Raw genomic sequence first — 18,027 nt, forward strand, 5'->3', positions numbered from 1 at the left:
TCCCATATAAATTATTGTAATGTCATATGGTGTAACACTTTTACTAGCTACCTGAAAAAAATACAGTCTTTACAGAAAAAAAATATATGGGTATTAACGTGGTCTGAGCCAAATACCCCTTCGCGTTTATTGTTTCATCGCCTTGGTTTATTAAGACTTACTGAATATAATACTTTTCACAATGCCTGTATGATATTCCAGGTTGTTCATAAGTTAAATTACAGGTTGTGTGAACTTGTTCCAATTAGCCGACCCCAGCATACATATCACACAAGGGGAAAACTTTTAATTACTGGTAAAATAAGACGATTGAAATGTACGAGCCTGAGTGTAGTCTGTAGAGGTCCACAGATTTGGAACGAGCTTGAGGAAAACCTTAAATTGTTGCATTCTGTCTCTGTTTTTAAGAAAAATCTGAAGGAAAAACTGCTTTCAACATATATTTCTTGATCATTTTGAAAGTGTTATATTTGTGCTGGGATCGTCTGTTTGCTGTAGTCTTGTCTTGATGTATTTATATTTATTTGTGTTTATGGATTGAGCTTTTGTTCTTGTATGTTATATGTTGTATGGTGTGATTGGGTATTGGGCCCCCTTTTAAAAGCTTTCAATAGCTTCTTTGGGGTTTCCCTTTTTACACACATTAACTTTTCTTAATTATTGTTAATTGTGTCTTTAAAATGATGAAGTGTGTGAAATAAAAATAAAAAATAAATAAATAAAAATAAAATTTGGATTGATGAAAAATAATGTAAACACACCTAATGTCTCTGAAGAGAGTATCTATCATTTGAACTTATCAGCATTCTCTTACTTCATTCTGATTAAACATCAGACACACGACTGAAGGAGACACACATTCACACCCGTGATTCGTGCTGAATCTCAGTGTTTGTGTTTGCAGTGAAAACCTGGCCTGGATCTGAAGTGTAAACGGACTGAACCCCGTCCAGACCTGGAGCTTATTAAAGGTATTATCTTGATCTCCAGGAGGATTTGCTGCAGGAGAGAGTCGACCTGCTCTTATTGTACCTGACACACTCAAACACACACACACACACACACACATATACTCGCCAAACACCTCTAATCCACTGTCAAACCCTATTTACGCCTCACACACGCACACACACACACACACACACACACACACACACACACACACACACACACACTCTTGTTTTCCTCACATAAGGGGGCCCACCGTTTTTTGGCGAGTTGTGGGGTCCACCCTTTCCAGTGTATCTATGCACATATAAAAAATCATGCAAGATAATAAACAGTTCCTAATAACAAATATAACTTCAATGTGACAATTCAGACAAAATTTTCTCCCATGTGTGTTTTTTGGTCACTTGTGGGGTTCTGGTTTCAACATTTAGAACTTATGGGGTCCACTTTCACAGACACAAACATTTCCAGTTTTTATATCCTAGCAAGGACCAAAGGTTACTATCTGGAAACAACCATTTCCATTAGTTTGGCCTTGATTATCATAGAAAATTGTATAGATTATAGTTTATATCCTTTAAATTAATCAGCTCATAAACCCATTAGCTTAGTCACTCCTATGATTGGTTGGATCTGAGCAAAATATAATGAGGCAGAAAACATAGCAGTAAAATGACATTTAGAAAAATGACCTCCGGCTCAACATATCTCAAATCCTAGTCTCCTATAAAACCAATGAGTCCTCAAATTTTGGTCTGAATTACTTCAGCCTACAAGACACCAACTGAACTTTGTCTGCATTGTATTGATCATGAAATGGACTTCTCTAATGAAGTGTTGGTGGAAAGATCTGGTTTCTCCCTGGTTATTTTTTATCCATTTCTAATGCAGTTTTGTGTTCCTAACCAGTAACCTTTGTCTTATTTAATGGGGCCTTCAACATTAGCTCCTTCAAAATGAAGACTCAACATTTCTTATGGGTTTAGAATAACAGTTTATTTAAAAAATAAACTTTTTTTGGGGGGTGAACGAATGCTTTAAGAGAATAATAAAATAAAAACAATGGAAAAAAAGACTTCACTCTAAAAAATGCTGGGTTAAAAACAACCCAAGTTGGGTTGAAAATGGACAAACCCAGTGGTTGGGTTAAATGTTTGCCCAACGTGCTGGGTAGTTTTATTTAAACCAAATATTGTTTAAAAGTTACTGTACGGCTGGCTTAAAATGAACCCAAATTAAATTAAAAATCAGACACATAATTACTAGAGGCAACAATAATAAAAGAGGAGCATTTATTAATAAGCAATTTAATAAATGTTTATTGTTTAAGTATTATTCAAATGTTTGTTTATTAAACTTGAATAAATATTAATTTCCAACATATTATGGGTTCATTTTAAGCAAGAAATATAGTAATTTTTAAACAATTTTTGGTTTAAATAAAACTACCCAGTTTGTCCATTTTCAACCCAACTTGGGTTGTTTTTAACCCAGCATTTTTTAGAGTGTGACCTTTACCTGAAAACACTTTGAACTCATGTCCCAAGCTGAACACTAGTGGACACTATTTTACTCTACTTTTCTTCGTAAAGCAGTAATGCGGTTTTTTATGAAATACTTGACTGCCTTCCAGTCTCGGGTTCCTAAAACTTCTGGTTCTGCCTCAATGCAATGCTCACAGTCCATTTTTCCAGGGACTTGGTTCCTCGTAATGAACTTCTTGAGGTGCTTTTCCACTGCAGCACATTCATCGGCGGACCAGCATCTTCTGGCTGCAGTTTGTTTGCCTAAGTATACATTAAAAAAAAAAAAAAAAAAAGTTATGTTTATGAACTTAATTTGAAAAAAAAAAAAAAAAAAAACCCATCTGAAACACTACTGGTTTTGATTAAAATTATATATTATACACATATATACAAAAAACAAACACACACACAAACACTTAAAATTGGTTTCGTGCACACAGGGGTAAAAAAATAGCCCATGTGTACAATGAAATATACTACTGGATCTTTAATGTTGTGGGCTTATTTTTCTGCTGGAGGTCCGGAACATCTTGTTCAGATACATGGCATCATGGATTCTATCAAATAACAACAGATGAAAATCAAAACCTGACTCATCAGGACAATGATCCAAATCAAACATCAAAACCAACACAAAAATGTGTCACTGAGCACAAAATGAAGCTTCTGCCAAGGTCGTCCCAGTCCCCTGACCTGAACCCTAAAGAAAATGAGTGGAGTGAAGGGAAGAGAAGAAGCACCAACATGGAGCTGGAATCTGAAGGATCTGGAGAGATTCTGCATGGAGGAATGATCTCTGATCTCTGGTCAGGTGTTCTCCAAACTCATCAGGCATTATAGAAGATGACTCCGAGCTGTTATCTTGGGAAAAAGGAAGTTGCAAAAAGTATTGAATAAAAGGGTATGATTAATTGTGAGCAATGTGTATTAGAGAAAAACATTTCTCTCATAATGAGATTTCCCCCCCATTTAAAATTATTATTCTCCAATGAAAGTTGGGATTTTTGTAGATTTTTTAAATAAAAGATCAAAAGTATTAACGATGCAGATTTATTTTCACAGCCTTCTTTGGTCATATTCACTAAGGGTATGAATAACCATCAAAATAAAGTGAATAGTCGATCTCATAACTCTGAGTGTTAGTAGACTGGTAGGGTTAGGTTTAGTTGAGTTACTTATGTAGTTACTTATAGTCAGTAGAATTCTAATATGTCAACTTTTCCAGGGCCCAAAAACACCCTCAGACCCCAAAGGATTAAAGATCAGCTGAACCATCAATCTGCTTTACTTTAAGCTCACCTCTCTTTTTGGCCGTCTTTGCTTTTGGTTGCAAATATACTGTTGAAGTTGGTTCCTCAATGGACTTCACGCTGTCTACAGCTTCCGGAATAAATTCATCTGAGTGCAAGAAAAAAAAAAAAAAAGTATTTAAAAAGAAAAATCAATCTATTTAAAAAGACAAATCAAATCTAAATTAACTGCAAGCAACACTGACAAGATTATGACCTATCATACAGAAACTTTAAAAGTCAATGCTCAAATGTTCGAGTTTTTTTTTTTTTTTTTTAAGTTTATTTAGCCATATGATGTTATAAAAATGGGGTGAAGCATCATGACTGAACTTTCTATTTGGTCTGTAGTAGTTTGGACAGGACTTTGATAGCACAGATAAGGCTCACACCGTGTCTACACCAGACGTGATTTATCGCGTTGCGCCGCAACAGCTAAAAGCTGTCTACACTGAACGTGACACGATGACCATTGGACTACGTCACAAATAGAATGGGGAATCGCTCCGTGCCGCATCCAGTGTAGACAATATCACGGATTATAATGGGATCTATTGTCTTTTGACATGTTGCGTCGCTCGCATCCGGTGTCACTCCAATGCTCACTACTGTACAGACTCAGGCTCCAAATCACTACTGTGCAGACAAAGGCAAATGACGTAACCGGTCAAGATGACAGCAGCCAATACTGGGTGTTGTCATCAACAATGTTTTAGTTTTACCTTTTCTATAGTGGAATGAAGTGGAGATGTGTCATCTGTTTTTTTTGTTCGTTTTGTTTTGGGTTTTTTGTGTGTGTGGGGGGGGGGGGGGTCTATGATTCACAGTCTATGTTTAAAGTAAAGGCTTATATTAAAAGGAACATATGGAAAACACATGAAAAAAAAGTTCTTTATTTTTGTTATTTAATTAAAACAAGCAAACTTTCTTATATTTTAGATTCATTGCACAGTAACTGAAATATTTCAAGAGTTTTTTTGTTTTAATTCTGATGGTTACAGCTTACTAGAGCTGCAACTAACGATTATTTTTTCTGTTGACTAATCTAACGATTATTTTTATTAAATATTTTTTATTAATTTAGTGTTCTTTTTTTTGATTAGTCAAGTCAAGTCAAGTCAAATTTATTTATATAGCGCTTTTACAATTGGTAATTGTTTCAAAGCAGCTTTACATATTAGAAGCACAGAAAAAAGGGAAGTGGTTAAAAATAAGCTGTACAAACAAGCGTGGTAATATGTAACATATACAAGATGGTGCTACATTAAGCCAATGTCGGCTGACTCCCAGGGGTGGAAAAAAACCCCTAGGAGAAAAACCCAGCGTGCTAACACTGGGAAAAAAGTCCTAGGAGGGAAAAACCCCTTGGAAGATATATATAATATATATATCAATATATATATATCAAAATCTAAATTATACATTTTATTATAGAGATTAAAAATAGATTATATATAAATATATGTAAGCGGATACGGGGATTAGCTACTGAATCCTTTGGATAACTTTACAAAAAATTATAAGTACAACTTCTAATATAATATTTCAACTTTTATTAATTTTTTTTTCAACTGACTGACTTCTCATGTGATTTATGAGCTTCTACAACTTTTGACCTCCTAATTGAACTCCTTTCCACAAACTGATCGTAGAAATAAAAAACAGAATAAAAATGGTAACACTTTACAATAAGGTCTCATTTATTAACATTAATGTATTAACCAACATCAACTAACAATGAGCAATATATTTGCTACAGTATTTATTAATCTTTGTTTATGCTAGTTAATAAAAATAGTCATTGTTAGTTAATGATAGTTCACAGTGCATTAACTAATGCTAACAAATGAAACCTTACTGTTTGTGCTTAATAAGATTAAGAGAAATCTGTTATTCATTTTATGGTAACACTTTACAATAAGTGCAACCATAATCACACTCTCTCAATATTCAAAGTGCAATTAAGACCAATTTTTTTCTTTGATACAGAGCTAAGAGATTGTTACAACTACACTGCCCATCCTAAAATAGCTTTCATATTGAGAGATATATTCATCAGAAATCTCGTTTGAATGCGCCCACGCGTCTACTTTCACATTCACGATGGCATGTAACTCTGTAAATATGGAGCGGCGGCGACCGTTATCCAGCTGAATTAAATGTTTTTTTATTTAAATACAAAGCAAAACGACAGTGGAGGCATAATGTAAACGTTGCGGTGGCATATTCTTTCCTAATCATCCTAACACTCTGTCATGACAATATCACAAGACTACTTTTCACCTCGACAAGAAATCTCGTCACATTTTAATCTAGTCACATTTTAATCTCATGTCACACCCCTAGTGCTCGTGCATCGCAGTTGTGCTGCCGCGGTACGCCATCTCGTTTTTGCAAAGGGAACAAAGGACCATTTTATTTGGCCTCTGTTTAAAGTATTCCCATACTTTTGATAATCGTGGTCTAGGTTTTTGTGATAGAATAGAACTTTCTCCATTCCCAGGAGCAGAAGCCGCCATTACGCAAGATGAATGTAAACAATGTGACGCGTTGACGCATTTCACGCACGTCGATGTATTTTCGTAGTCGACGTAATTGATTACGTCGACACGTTGTTGCAGCACTACAACTTACAGCTTGGGAAAATGAAAAAAAAAAAAACCAAAAAAAAAAAAAAAAAAGAGCATCTCAAAAAATGAAAATATTCCACTGAGCTTGATTAGTTTTGAGTATAAATATTGGGTACCTCCTAAACTAGTTTAGAACATGCAACCTCAATTATGGGGAAGACTACTGATATGACAGTCGTCCAGAAGATGAACATCAACAACCTACACAAGGAGGGTAAACCACAGAAGGTCATCGCTGAAAGAGCTAGCTGTTCACAGAGAGCTGTATCGAAATATACACATAGGAAGTTGACTGGAAGGAAAAAGCATGGTAGGAAAAGGTGCATAAGCAACAGGGATGACTGCAGCCTTGGGAAGATTATCAGGAAAAGCAGATTCAAGAACTTGGGAGAGCTTCACAAGGAGTGGACCGAAGCCGGAATCGGTGCATCAAGAGCCACAGCACACAGACATCTTCAACTGTCACATTACAACTGTCACATTCCTAGAACCAAGTCACTTCTGAATCAGAAACAAAGCAAGAAGCATCTCACCTGGGCTAAGGAGAAAAAGAACTGGATTGTTGCTCATTGGTCCAAAGTCCTCTTTTCAGATGAAAGCAAGTTTTGAATTTTATTTGGAAATTATGGTCCCAGAGTCTGGAGGAAGAGTGGAGAGGCACAGAATCAAAGTTGCTTGAAGTCCAGTGTGAAGTTTCCACAGTCAGTAATGATTTGGGGTGCAATGTCATCTGTGTTGGTCCACTGTGTTTTATCAAGTACAAAATCAATGCAGCCATCTACCAGGAGATTTTAGAGTACTTTATGCTTCCTTCTGCTGACAAGCTTTTGGAGATGCGGATTTCATTTTGCAGCAGGTCTTAGCACCTACCCACAGTGCCAGAACTACTTTTAAGTGGTTTGCTGACCATAATATTACTGTGCTTGACTGGTCAGCCAATTCGCTGGACCTGAACCCCATAGAGAATCTATGGGATATTGTCAAGAGGAAGATAAGTAGCATCCGACCCAACAATACAGACAAGCTAAAGGTCGCTATCAAAGCAACCTGGGCTTTAATAATACCTCAGCAGTGCCACAGACTAATCGCCTCCATGCCACGCTGCATTGCAGGATTTTTTTTCCAAAAGGAGCCCCTACCAAGTATTGAGTACATAATTAAACCTTTGGATATTGTTTTTTTAATTGATCTTTGAGAAAATATTCTATTTTTTAAGATACTGATTTAATTTTCCTAAGCTACAAGTTGTAACCATCGGAATTACAACAAAAACTCTTGAAATATTTCAGTTTGTCTGCAATGAATCTAGAATATAAGAATGTTTGCTTTTCTAATTTTTTGAGATGCACCTATGGGGTGTTATACAGATCAGCAATTTTTTGGTACGAGTCTTTCCGTTACAACACAGAAGGGGACAGCGACACAGGAATGCAGGTAATGATGTTTACTGAACAACCAGTTGACAGAGTGCAGGTAAGTGATAGCAGGTAAATACGATGGCAGATATGGATGTAGAACTGATACTTGTCTTTGTGTTGCAGTAATGGCAGACGGATGACAGACTTTGAGCTGGAGCAGACTCAGATGAACTCACGAAGGAAGAGGAGACAATGAGGAAACGAGGGAACACACAGGTAAGTATCTTCAGTGGAGTCCTTAAGGTAAGCAAGCAGGTAAGACCATGTGCAAACGAGACTGGACAGTGACTGAGTGAGTGCGTGAGTCTTTTGTGCTGCTGCTGATGAGGGTGGTGATGGGCTGCAGGTGTGCGTGATTAAAACGGCGGTGATGACGTGAGCTGTGTCTGTGTGAAGGTAGAGCCTGGCTAGTCTGTGACATTACTAGGGGAATAGGGAATAGATCTTCCCTTGGAGCACTGGCTCACCCAGAAGCAGATCAATAGCGCAGTCCCATGGCCGGTGTGGAGGCTTTCTTGGGCAGAAGACATCACTGAAGTGGGAGTAACACTGGGGAATGTCCACTGAACGGTTGTCTAGGGGGCTTTCTTAAAGACGTAGCACAGACTGGTAATTCTTCAAAACAAGGAGAGCTTGGAACAGGAAACTCAGGAAAGCAGTCCAGGAAGCAGTTGTCACCCCACTTCAGGATTTCCCCAGTATTCCATGAAATGACTGGGTTATGCTGCTCCAACCACGGGCGCCCTGAAGATCGGTGGATTCCTCCAGAACCAGCAGATGGGGTTGCTCAACGTGGAGGATGCCGACTTGAAGTTGGATCGGGCCTGCGCTGAAGCGCACTTGACTTCGGCTGACGAGCCTTCCAGTTACCAAGTGGATCTGGTAAGTCGACGGCGTGGCTGTTGTCTTGAGATCGAGCTGTCGGCAGAGGGCGCCGGATAAGAAATTACCAGCTGACCCAGAATCGAGGAGGGCACTGACTGGAAGAGACAAACCGGCAGCAGTAAGGTTTTACAATAGTGGTGAGTGGTTTCATCTTATTAATAGAGGGAATAATCACACTCACCATGGGATGAACTGGGCGAGTGGGGCATTCAGAGATGTAATGCCCAGATAATCCACAATATAAACATAAGTTCTGGGTCAACCGTCTCTGCCGCAGACAGACGAGTGTTTTCAATTTGTATGGGTTCATTGGCTGGTTCTGGGGAGCTGACGGATTCTGGTCGGCGGAGTGAAGATGGAAAAGCGGCTGGCCCTGGTGCTCTGAGACAAGACTGCATTCGAGTGGCAAATCTGATGGATAGTTGAATGAAGTGTTCAAGCCCGATGGAATCCTCGTATGCAGCCCTTGACAATATGTGGTGATAAGGGCCTGCTCGTTCCATCTGCTAGCTGCAGCAAGGGTTCTGAATTGGAGAGCATAGTCGTTAACAGTCATTGAACCTCGTTTCAATTGGTATAACTGCTCACCGATGGATGAATCCCACGCGGGTCTTCCAAAGACGACTTTGAAGTGAGCAATGAGACTGGGTAATGGAATTTTTCTGGGACCAGAGCGGTTCAGCCCAGCGAAGCGCCTTGCTAGTTGAGAGATTATAAAAGCTACCTTAGCATTGTCGTTGGAATACAGGTGCAGTTGCATCTCCAGGACCAGCGAACATTGCAGGAGGAATCCATTGCAATCCTCCTCCGAACCAGAGAAGGGTGCCGGTTTGGCCATGGGGACTAGCGACGGCAGGTGGTGAGGAAGAGGCGGCGGTGGATGCGGAAGTGCTTGCTGGTGAAGATGCGGGTGGAGTGGCTGTGAGTGCTCGGCGCAATGCGTCTATGACCTCTTGGAATGGATCCGCGGTACTCATACTGGTGTTCAGCGGTGTTGGGCCGGTCTTCCGTTACAACACAGAAGGGGACAGCGACACAGGAAAGCAGGTAATAATGTTTATTGAACAACCAGTTGAGTGACAGAGTGCAGGTAAGTGATAGCAGGTAAATACGATGGCAGATATGGATGTAGAACTGATACTTGTCTTTGTGTTGCAGTAATGGCAGATGGATGACAGACTTTGAGCTGGAGCAGAAATAGATGAACTCACGAAGGAAGAGGAGACAATGAGGAAACGAGGGTAAGTATCTTCAGTGGAGTCCTTGAGGTAAGCAAGCAGGTAAGACCATGTGCAAACGAGACTGGACAGTGACTGAGTGAGTGCGTGAGTCTTTTGTGCTGCTGCTGATGAGGGTGGTGATGGGCTGCAGGTGTGCGTGATTAAAACGCCGGTGATGACGTGAGCTGTGTCTGTGTGAAGGTAGAGCCTGGCGTGCCTGTGACACTTTCAGTTTGGTACACAGCATTATAGTCGTTTTAATTTTAACCACTGCATTTTAACCACTGTTAAACTTCATCGGAAAAGAAGAAGAAACCATTTACCAAGAGGAAATCATTAACTTTGTTTAACTTAACCTTTGTAGCTTTAAGGATTGAGCTGTATTTAATTTAGAATTTAGTGTTTGATAACTTTATTCAATTTCTGTATATTTCTGCTTAAAGGTTCTCTAAGCGATCCTGGGTGGAGTAACTTCCTGTTGACGTTCTTAGTGTTGTCAAACAAAACAGAGGCTAGCTAGACCCTCCCTCCTCCTCCTCCTCCCCTCCCATCCGTGCTTCCTGAAACAGTCATGAAGGCGCATTTAAAATCATTCTGATCGGTTATTGGCTGGAGCGCGTTTATTATGTTTCGTGGTCCAGGCTGCACCAGTTTGTTTTTGTTGCCATTTTTGGAGCTTGTGGCGACTACAGAGACCACATTTTTTTAACGTGTGTTCAGGGGACAGGCAGCTAGCGGATAATGAGGAGATGTTTGCTGTATGTGACAAAAAATGTTTTGGCCTAAAAACATGTGACATCGCTTAGAGCACCTTTAAGGGCTCAGGTAGCTAAATATGTAATTTATTATAATGGGTTATTTTTTAAAGTCTAATAAATGTTAAAAATGATAGTTCTCAATTATACTGTATAGTTAAATGGCTATAGTCAATTGTAAAATATTAAAAGGGGGGGGGTAAAGACATCAGTAGTATTGGTATCAATAAAAGACAGCATTAAACAAATATTAAAAATATACTAAGTTATTTGTGCATTTTTGAATATTGATATAAAAATAATGTTTAAAAACAATGTTAGGTGGGATTAATCTCAATTTCAGAAAAAAGTGTGATTACTTTTTTTTTATTTGATTAACAGCACTAGTATTTTTTATATAGAAAATGGCGTATTTACATAAACTAATAAAAAGCAGCAGAGTTTTGTAAACAGCTCGAAGTAGTCATGTCATCTCCATAAGAACGGCCAATTTGGCCAATTAAGATTGGCCAATTTGGACCAAATTTCATTGGCTCTGTACTTGTACTCTGCACAGTGACAAAGTTGAATCTAATTTTAATCAGTTAATTTAAATAAGGTCATTCATAAACATTAAATAAATAATAAAAAAAAAAAATCATACAGACACACCTTCTTCTTGAGAGCACTCATCCATGTCCACGTCAACAGCCTCTGAAATAATAACAGAATAGAATATGAATAGAATAGTAATAGAATATGAATGAGTTGGAAAGCTGAAACTGGGATCAACCCAACAAGAGTAGGCAAAAATACTTGATAAAGAACTGAACGGACTGTCTAAAACGGTCCAGTTATGGTCTATTATAACTATAAAACCTGCTCTCCCCATGAGTATGTTATTCTGTCCTATTTAATTCCATTCTACTAACCACAACTCAATTCAATTTTACTACTCTATTTAAATGCTACATCTCTAAAAGAGAATGATTTACAGATGGACAAAAAAAAAAAAAAAAAAAGGCTTAATACCAGTCACATCAAGCTGAATTTCATCCAGATTCTTCCCCTTGTACTCTCCTAGCCGTCCCTTTTCCAGAGCTAAAAGTACTTTGCTAATTTTAGCCAGCTGGAGGGTGCCTTCTGGAAGACGGTAGTGCTTTCTGTGGACTGCAATGTTGTGGCCAAGGAAATCTGCTAACTGGTCGAGTTCTGTTGTTTTCAGATTTAGAACGGTTGACAGAGTAGCAATGTGTTTCCTTAGTTTTGTTGAAGTTAGCGCTTCGGGATGTTTGATGTCATCACATTCGTTCACAAACTGCCTAATGCAATCAGAACCCCTCAAGTAATGGACAGAGTGTGGCAATGCAAACAAGAAGCCATTTTCTTTCAGAACTCCACATTCTTCTCGCTTCTCGGTCAAAGCATCAAGTGATTCCCTCATTACTGGAGTAAGGAGAACAGGGACTTTCCTTCCTCTCTTTCCTACTATGGCAACCCGGACAAAATGTTTGCAAAGCTTCTGCTCGAGTGCTGTAAGGGCTAGGTTAACATCTTCATGAGTTTCTGATGTATCCTTTGACAAGTACACAGACAAGGGCATTCGGGATACCTCTCCTGATCTACGGCGGTTGAAGAGGATAACATTTGCCAGGGTCACTTTAGCTAGGTCTTTCCAGTTTAATGGAGAAGGCTCTTTTTGAAGAGCATCAAGTAGTTCTTGCTGTTTGTCAGACAAATAGCAATGAAGTTTTTGGACGTCCTGTGTGAACGGCAGAACCTGAGGAGAATTCCACTTGGTCTGATTAAGCTGAGTAAGTGCTTGACTCGCAATGTCAAATTTCCAACTTTCTTGATATAACAGTGCAAATTCCTCAGCATCTTTGGCAGTCTGTTGATCTTTCCTCATCAGTCCTTCAGACTTGATAAACATAGCTAAAGCATGCAAGCCATGCCCAACTTTGCGAGCAAGAGATGGACGTTTATATTTGCCAGTTGTGTCACTAAAACCAGCAAGGCATCTTGTAGCTCTGACAACCTGACTGTACTTTTCAGGTTTTATGAGTTCTTTTATTGACTTCACATGCGTCACCTTTTTTGCTTCAAGTACCAGCCTGGCAAGCTCTCTGAGTTTCTGTCTGATATATTGATGTTGGCTAGTTACGTGCTCATTCTTACTGAATAATCTGAGACCATACTCAAGAATGCAGCGGTCTTCCTTAACTGCAACTGCAACTTCGTCCTGGTTCATTTCGCTCAGGAACTTCCAGTATGCGTCACTAAAACCAGCTGGAGCAGGTTCTGCAAAAGCACACAACGCTTGAACTCTGGATTTTCCTCGTTTAGAGTTTTTGCCCTGAGGCTTAAAATTGCAAACCTTAAAATGTCTCCACATCACTTTTTTTCGGAACAGTCCGTAGCAGTAAACACAGTGCGTAAATTCTTGTCCTTCAGTTTTTTTCTTTGGTTGCTTCCATGGGATGAGTTGGCCTTTGCGGCTCTCCAAAACTTCAACGTTGTGCTCAAAGTTTCCTTTGTTTCGGATATAATCTAACTGTAGTCTCCTTTCTTTCGAGTTCTTTGGCAAACTTAATGCTTTAGCAACTTCAACTACGTCGCTGTGTTTACGTGACAAGTGTCTGGACATTTTCTGAACAACTTGGCTACAAAACAAGCAGTGATGCTTCTTGTTGTATCTTCTAGACCCATCTTCTTTTTTTAAAACTTCATTAACATAGACAGAGGGCTCTTCAAGAGGAACTGAAACACTCATCGCCTTCTTACTATATGTTTGCCCTGTTTTCTCTCTGCTTCTTTCATCTCTGCTATTGGAAAATCTTTGCACAGAGTCTTGACTTGTTTCAAATCTTCTGCTCTGACTGGACTCAAATTGGCTCTGACCTGAAGACTTGCACCTGCTCTTACTTGATGACTTGCTTCTGCTTTGACTAATAGATGACTTTGGTTTATTTTCCAGAGATAACTTCAAGCTGCAGTCACTGTCATTGCTTTCCCCTGTACTTTCCTCCCTGGGATCTGGAATATACTCATCTTCGCTATCGCCACATGAGTCATCTGATTCTACAAGATGCCTTTGAATCTTTCAAAAAAGAAAAAGAAAAGGTTAACAGGATTAGTCCCCCAAAATGAAGGTCATCAATCATTTATGTGCATTAGTGATCCTTCATAACATGATAGAAATAAATACAGATCACTCATTTTGACCAGAAGTTTGCACTACTTAATAGGTTTATAATGTTATATATTGTTTATTACAAACACAGAGCATTTAGTTTCAATTGGACAAGCATAGATTACCATTAGCCAGCCTGAACGACATACAAGTCTTAAAACTGTTGGTTGCAATCAATTTCCATTCAATGTGTATATATGTATATATAAACTTTAGCATGAAAAACTGACTAAACAATGAACTGCCTACTGCATGTTGGGATGACATACATTCTGTAAGGAACCTAGGTAAAAATGTAGAGAGCTTTTAAACAAGTAAATTAAATTAGAAATTAAAAATGAACTATTAATTAAAAGTTAGACCAAGAGACTAAAATCATTGACAGTGTGCCAAATATAGAGAAAAGCATAAGGTGGCACACCCCTTTCAATATTATTTGGAGCAACAATGGACTGGCATCATGTTAATGGATGAGAAATCTTAAGTTACTGTTAGTATAGTTTGACTATGAAAGGTATTTGAAGTTTACGTTTATGGAGACCTTATTCGCTTGTTAAGTCGTGACGTAAGGAATGCCGTTTCCGGGTCGGTTACATACAAAATCTGGAGTTTGGGTAGCATCAACCATTAAGTAACAAAGCATAAAAAAATTAGGCTTACAGGATGGTGACAGCTTCTCTTTGGCCTTTGTGGAGCCATTTCCGACATAGTGTCAATCTCATCTGTGCTTTCATCACTTGGAACAGAACAATCTGGTACTTTATCCATCTGCAAATAGGGAGTTTGGTCATGGTATGGTTGTTCACATTCTATCAAAATCATTTAATAAAATCATTTGCATACCGAAATGCTTTTTGTCCTTCGCTTTGGAACAACTTTGTCTGATTGAGAACTGGACTCCTCATCAGTTTCATCAACTATACTCTCACTCGAGTCAAACAGAGGGTCAGAATAATCAGGTACCCCATCCATCTGGCAAAAAGGGAGTCATTTTAATGTACGATTATACATTTTTGCTTACACTCTATTAAAACCAGTCACAGGGAAAAAAATGTTTGAACTATTTAGAAAAACTTTACACAAGAATTTAAAGTACTGCATCTGAGGCATACCTGAATGTTTTCATTCCTTGTCTTTTGTCGAACAAAAGAGGTAGGGTTGTCTTTCTCATCATCAGTCTCATCACTTTCGGAATAATTTACCAGGCCAAACCCTTCAGTAAACATCTAAATAGAATTAAAATAAATACACATTAAAAATAACTTTTAAATGAGCAACAGAAAAACAGAAATAACCCACATACATGTGTTCGAGTTCGACACAGTTCAACCAAGAGTGTGCAGCTCTTAAAGGGGCCACACCATATTTATACTCGTTACACATGCCTTTAATAAAAATATCTTCAGCCCCCTCCCGCTGAAGCTTTGAATATTCAGTGCCGTTTACTACTGAGCTGCGAATCAAAAAAAAAAAAAAAAAAAAAAAAAAGGTATTCTGACCAGCCCTAATGGTATTATCACGACACAAACTTATTCGCAAAAATGTGTTGTCATAATACAGTATAACAGGTTTAATAACCATTTTCTTACAACAAAAATAACAGAACATTTAAATACAATTAAGCAATAGACAAAAGATGTATAAAGTTAAAAAAAAAAAAAAAAAAAAAAAAAAATGTACACAGATTAAAATGCAAAAGAACTATAAAGACCAATAGGTATCATTTTACAATAAGATCTCAGTTAGTTAATGCATTCAAATTCAAAATGAGCAATAGCTACATTTGCTACACAAGTTATTCATCTTTGTTACATCTCCTAGTCGTTAGCTCATTAAACAGTTGCAACTTTTGATTTTAACAGTGTTAAAATTGGAATTACCTAAGACTAATTAATGTTTAGAATCAATTTTTCATTGGCAGTTTGTTAACTAATGAAGCCGTAATGTAAAGTTTGACCGAAAAAACCCCCCAAAAAAACCAAACACTTTCAGACAATATCTAGGGCATGTTGTAGTCCAGATTAAAATGTAAAAAAGTTTGAAAATAAATAGCCTATTAAGTCTAAATATTTAAGTATTTGGCACAGTGATGAACACTATAGCAAATACACAATCTGTATCTATTTAATATCTATTTAAATCATTTAAACACTTTTCAGAAACAGAAAACGGTTTAGTTTACGAGGTCTCTAGGGTAATGGCTGAATTATGTTTAGTGCCATCTGCTGCCAGACAGTAATCTTGGCATCCATAATTGTGATTGCAATTAGAAATTCGATTAATTGTGCAGCCCTACCTAGAGGTAACAGCAAGTGTCACAGGAACATATAAGATGATCCAGAGGAATATATTTAAAATACTCAATCTGAACATGTAGCAGCTTGTAAAGTGTTGAATTACACCTGCAATAAGTTCAGTTTAAATAATGACAGGTGCTGTTTCAGTGATATAAAATCACTTAGACTGAGATCCATACGTGAGGGCCCCATAAAGCCCAGACTAGAAATGTGTGTGTGTGAGAACTTAACTGTAAATTCATTAGTTTGAGGGAGGGCCCCATAAGGCCCAGACTAGAAACGTGTGTGTGAGACGCTTAACCAGTGAGAAACCTGTCTGCATTACTCCTTTACCTGTGTGATTTCATCATGCATTTTTGGGTCATCATGGGATGGGTGATCTGTCAGGGACGTGTCGGTCTCTAGAGCAGAAGCCTGCTTCTTTGGACCCTGGAAATCAGACTAAAACAGAACAAGAACCTGTGAAGAACTTACATATGTACTGTATTCAGGCATTTACAAGTGACACAAGACCTCTCATGTAAAAACAGTCTCTCAACTAGCATATAGTTGAAATTTAAACATACACAGAGCTTTCCTAGAGGTAACAGCAAGTGTCACAGGAACATATAAGATGATCCAGAGGAATATATTTAAAATACTCAATCTGAACATGTAGCAGCTTGTAAAGTGTTGAATTACACCTGCAATAAGTTCAGTTTAAATAATGACAGGTGCTGTTTCAGTGATATAAAATCACTTAGACTGAGATCCATACGTGAGGGCCCCATAAAGCCCAGACTAGAAATGTGTGTGTGTGAGAACTTAACTGTAAATTCATTAGTTTGAGGGAGGGCCCCATAAGGCCCAGACTAGAAACGTGTGTGTGAGACGCTTAACCAGTGAGAAACCTGTCTGCATTACTCCTTTACCTGTGTGATTTCATCATGCATTTTTGGGTCATCATGGGATGGGTGATCTGTCAGGGACGTGTCGGTCTCTAGAGCAGAAGCCTGCTTCTTTGGACCCTGGAAATCAGACTAAAACAGAACAAGAACCTGTGAAGAACTTACATATGTACTGTATTCAGGCATTTATAAGTGACACAAGACCTCTCATGTAAAAACAGTCTCTCAACTAGCATATAGTTGAAATTTAAACATACACAGAGCTTTCCTAGAGGTAACAGCAAGTGTCACAGGAACATATAAGATGATCCAGAGGAATATATATAAAATACTCAATCTGAACATGTAGCAGCTTGTAAAGTGTTGAATTACACCTGCAATAAGTTCAGTTTAAATAATGACAGGTGCTGTTTCAGTGATATAAAATCACTTAGACTGAGATCCATACGTGAGGGCCCCATAAAGCCCAGACTAGAAATGTGTGTGTGTGAGAACTTAACTGTAAATTCATTAGTTTGAGGGAGGGCCCCATAAGGCCCAGACTAGAAACGTGTGTGTGAGACGCTTAACCAGTGAGAAACCTGTCTGCATTACTCCTTTACCTGTGTGATTTCATCATGCATTTTTGGGTCATCATGGGATGGGTGATCTGTCAGGGACGTGTCGGTCTCTAGAGCAGAAGCCTGCTTCTTTGGACCCTGGAAATCAGACTAAAACAGAACAAGAACCTGTGAAGAACTTACATATGTACTGTATTCAGGCATTTACAAGTGACACAAGACCTCTCATGTAAAAACAGTCTCTCAACTAGCATATAGTTGAAATTTAAACATACACAGAGCTTTCCTAGAGGTAACAGCAAGTGTCACAGGAACATATAAGATGATCCAGAGGAATATATATAAAATACTCAATCTGAACATGTAGCAGCTTGTAAAGTGTTGAATTACACCTGCAATAAGTTCAGTTTAAATAATGACAGGTGCTGTTTCAGTGA

General features: G+C 38.3%; 1 protein-coding gene across 2 annotated transcripts; it reads right to left on the reverse strand.

The window, feature by feature from the left end:
• Positions 1-2,252: 2,252 nt before the first annotated feature.
• Positions 2,253-16,532, reverse strand: LOC125274474. 2 transcript variants are annotated; one of them, XR_007186261.1, is made up of 9 exons: positions 16,477-16,532; positions 14,959-15,072; positions 14,690-14,818; positions 14,507-14,614; positions 11,686-13,753; positions 11,326-11,367; positions 6,930-7,034; positions 3,777-3,875; positions 2,630-2,738 (listed from the first exon to the last, which is right to left on the reverse strand). XR_007186261.1 is itself a non-coding variant. In XM_048200907.1 (8 exons), exons 1-8 carry the CDS (start codon positions 16,495-16,497, stop codon positions 2,521-2,523), a joined length of 2,799 nt encoding a protein of 932 aa, XP_048056864.1. In that variant the 5' UTR covers positions 16,498-16,532; the 3' UTR covers positions 2,253-2,520. The 2 variants fall into 2 exon arrangements, 1 of the variants encoding a protein (XP_048056864.1); XM_048200907.1 differs by lacking the exon at positions 6,930-7,034 and having other exon boundaries at positions 2,253-2,738.
• Positions 16,533-18,027: the final 1,495 nt, after the last annotated feature.

This window comes from Megalobrama amblycephala, linkage group LG8 (genome assembly GCF_018812025.1).
Source record: "Megalobrama amblycephala isolate DHTTF-2021 linkage group LG8, ASM1881202v1, whole genome shotgun sequence".
Taxonomy (NCBI): Eukaryota; Metazoa; Chordata; class Actinopteri; order Cypriniformes; family Xenocyprididae; genus Megalobrama; species Megalobrama amblycephala.

Bases quoted from the DNA above. Each gene is read 5' to 3' on its own strand.
- LOC125274474 (XM_048200907.1), bottom strand. From the start codon at position 16,497: ATGCATGATGAAATCACACAG. The intron at 11,368-11,685 runs GTATTAAGCCTT...TTATTATTTCAG, and splicing joins AATTCAGCTTGATGTGACTG to AGGCTGTTGACGTGGACATG. The intron at 2,739-3,776 runs GTGAGCTTAAAG...ATGTATACTTAG, and splicing joins AAAGACGGCCAAAAAGAGAG to GCAAACAAACTGCAGCCAGA.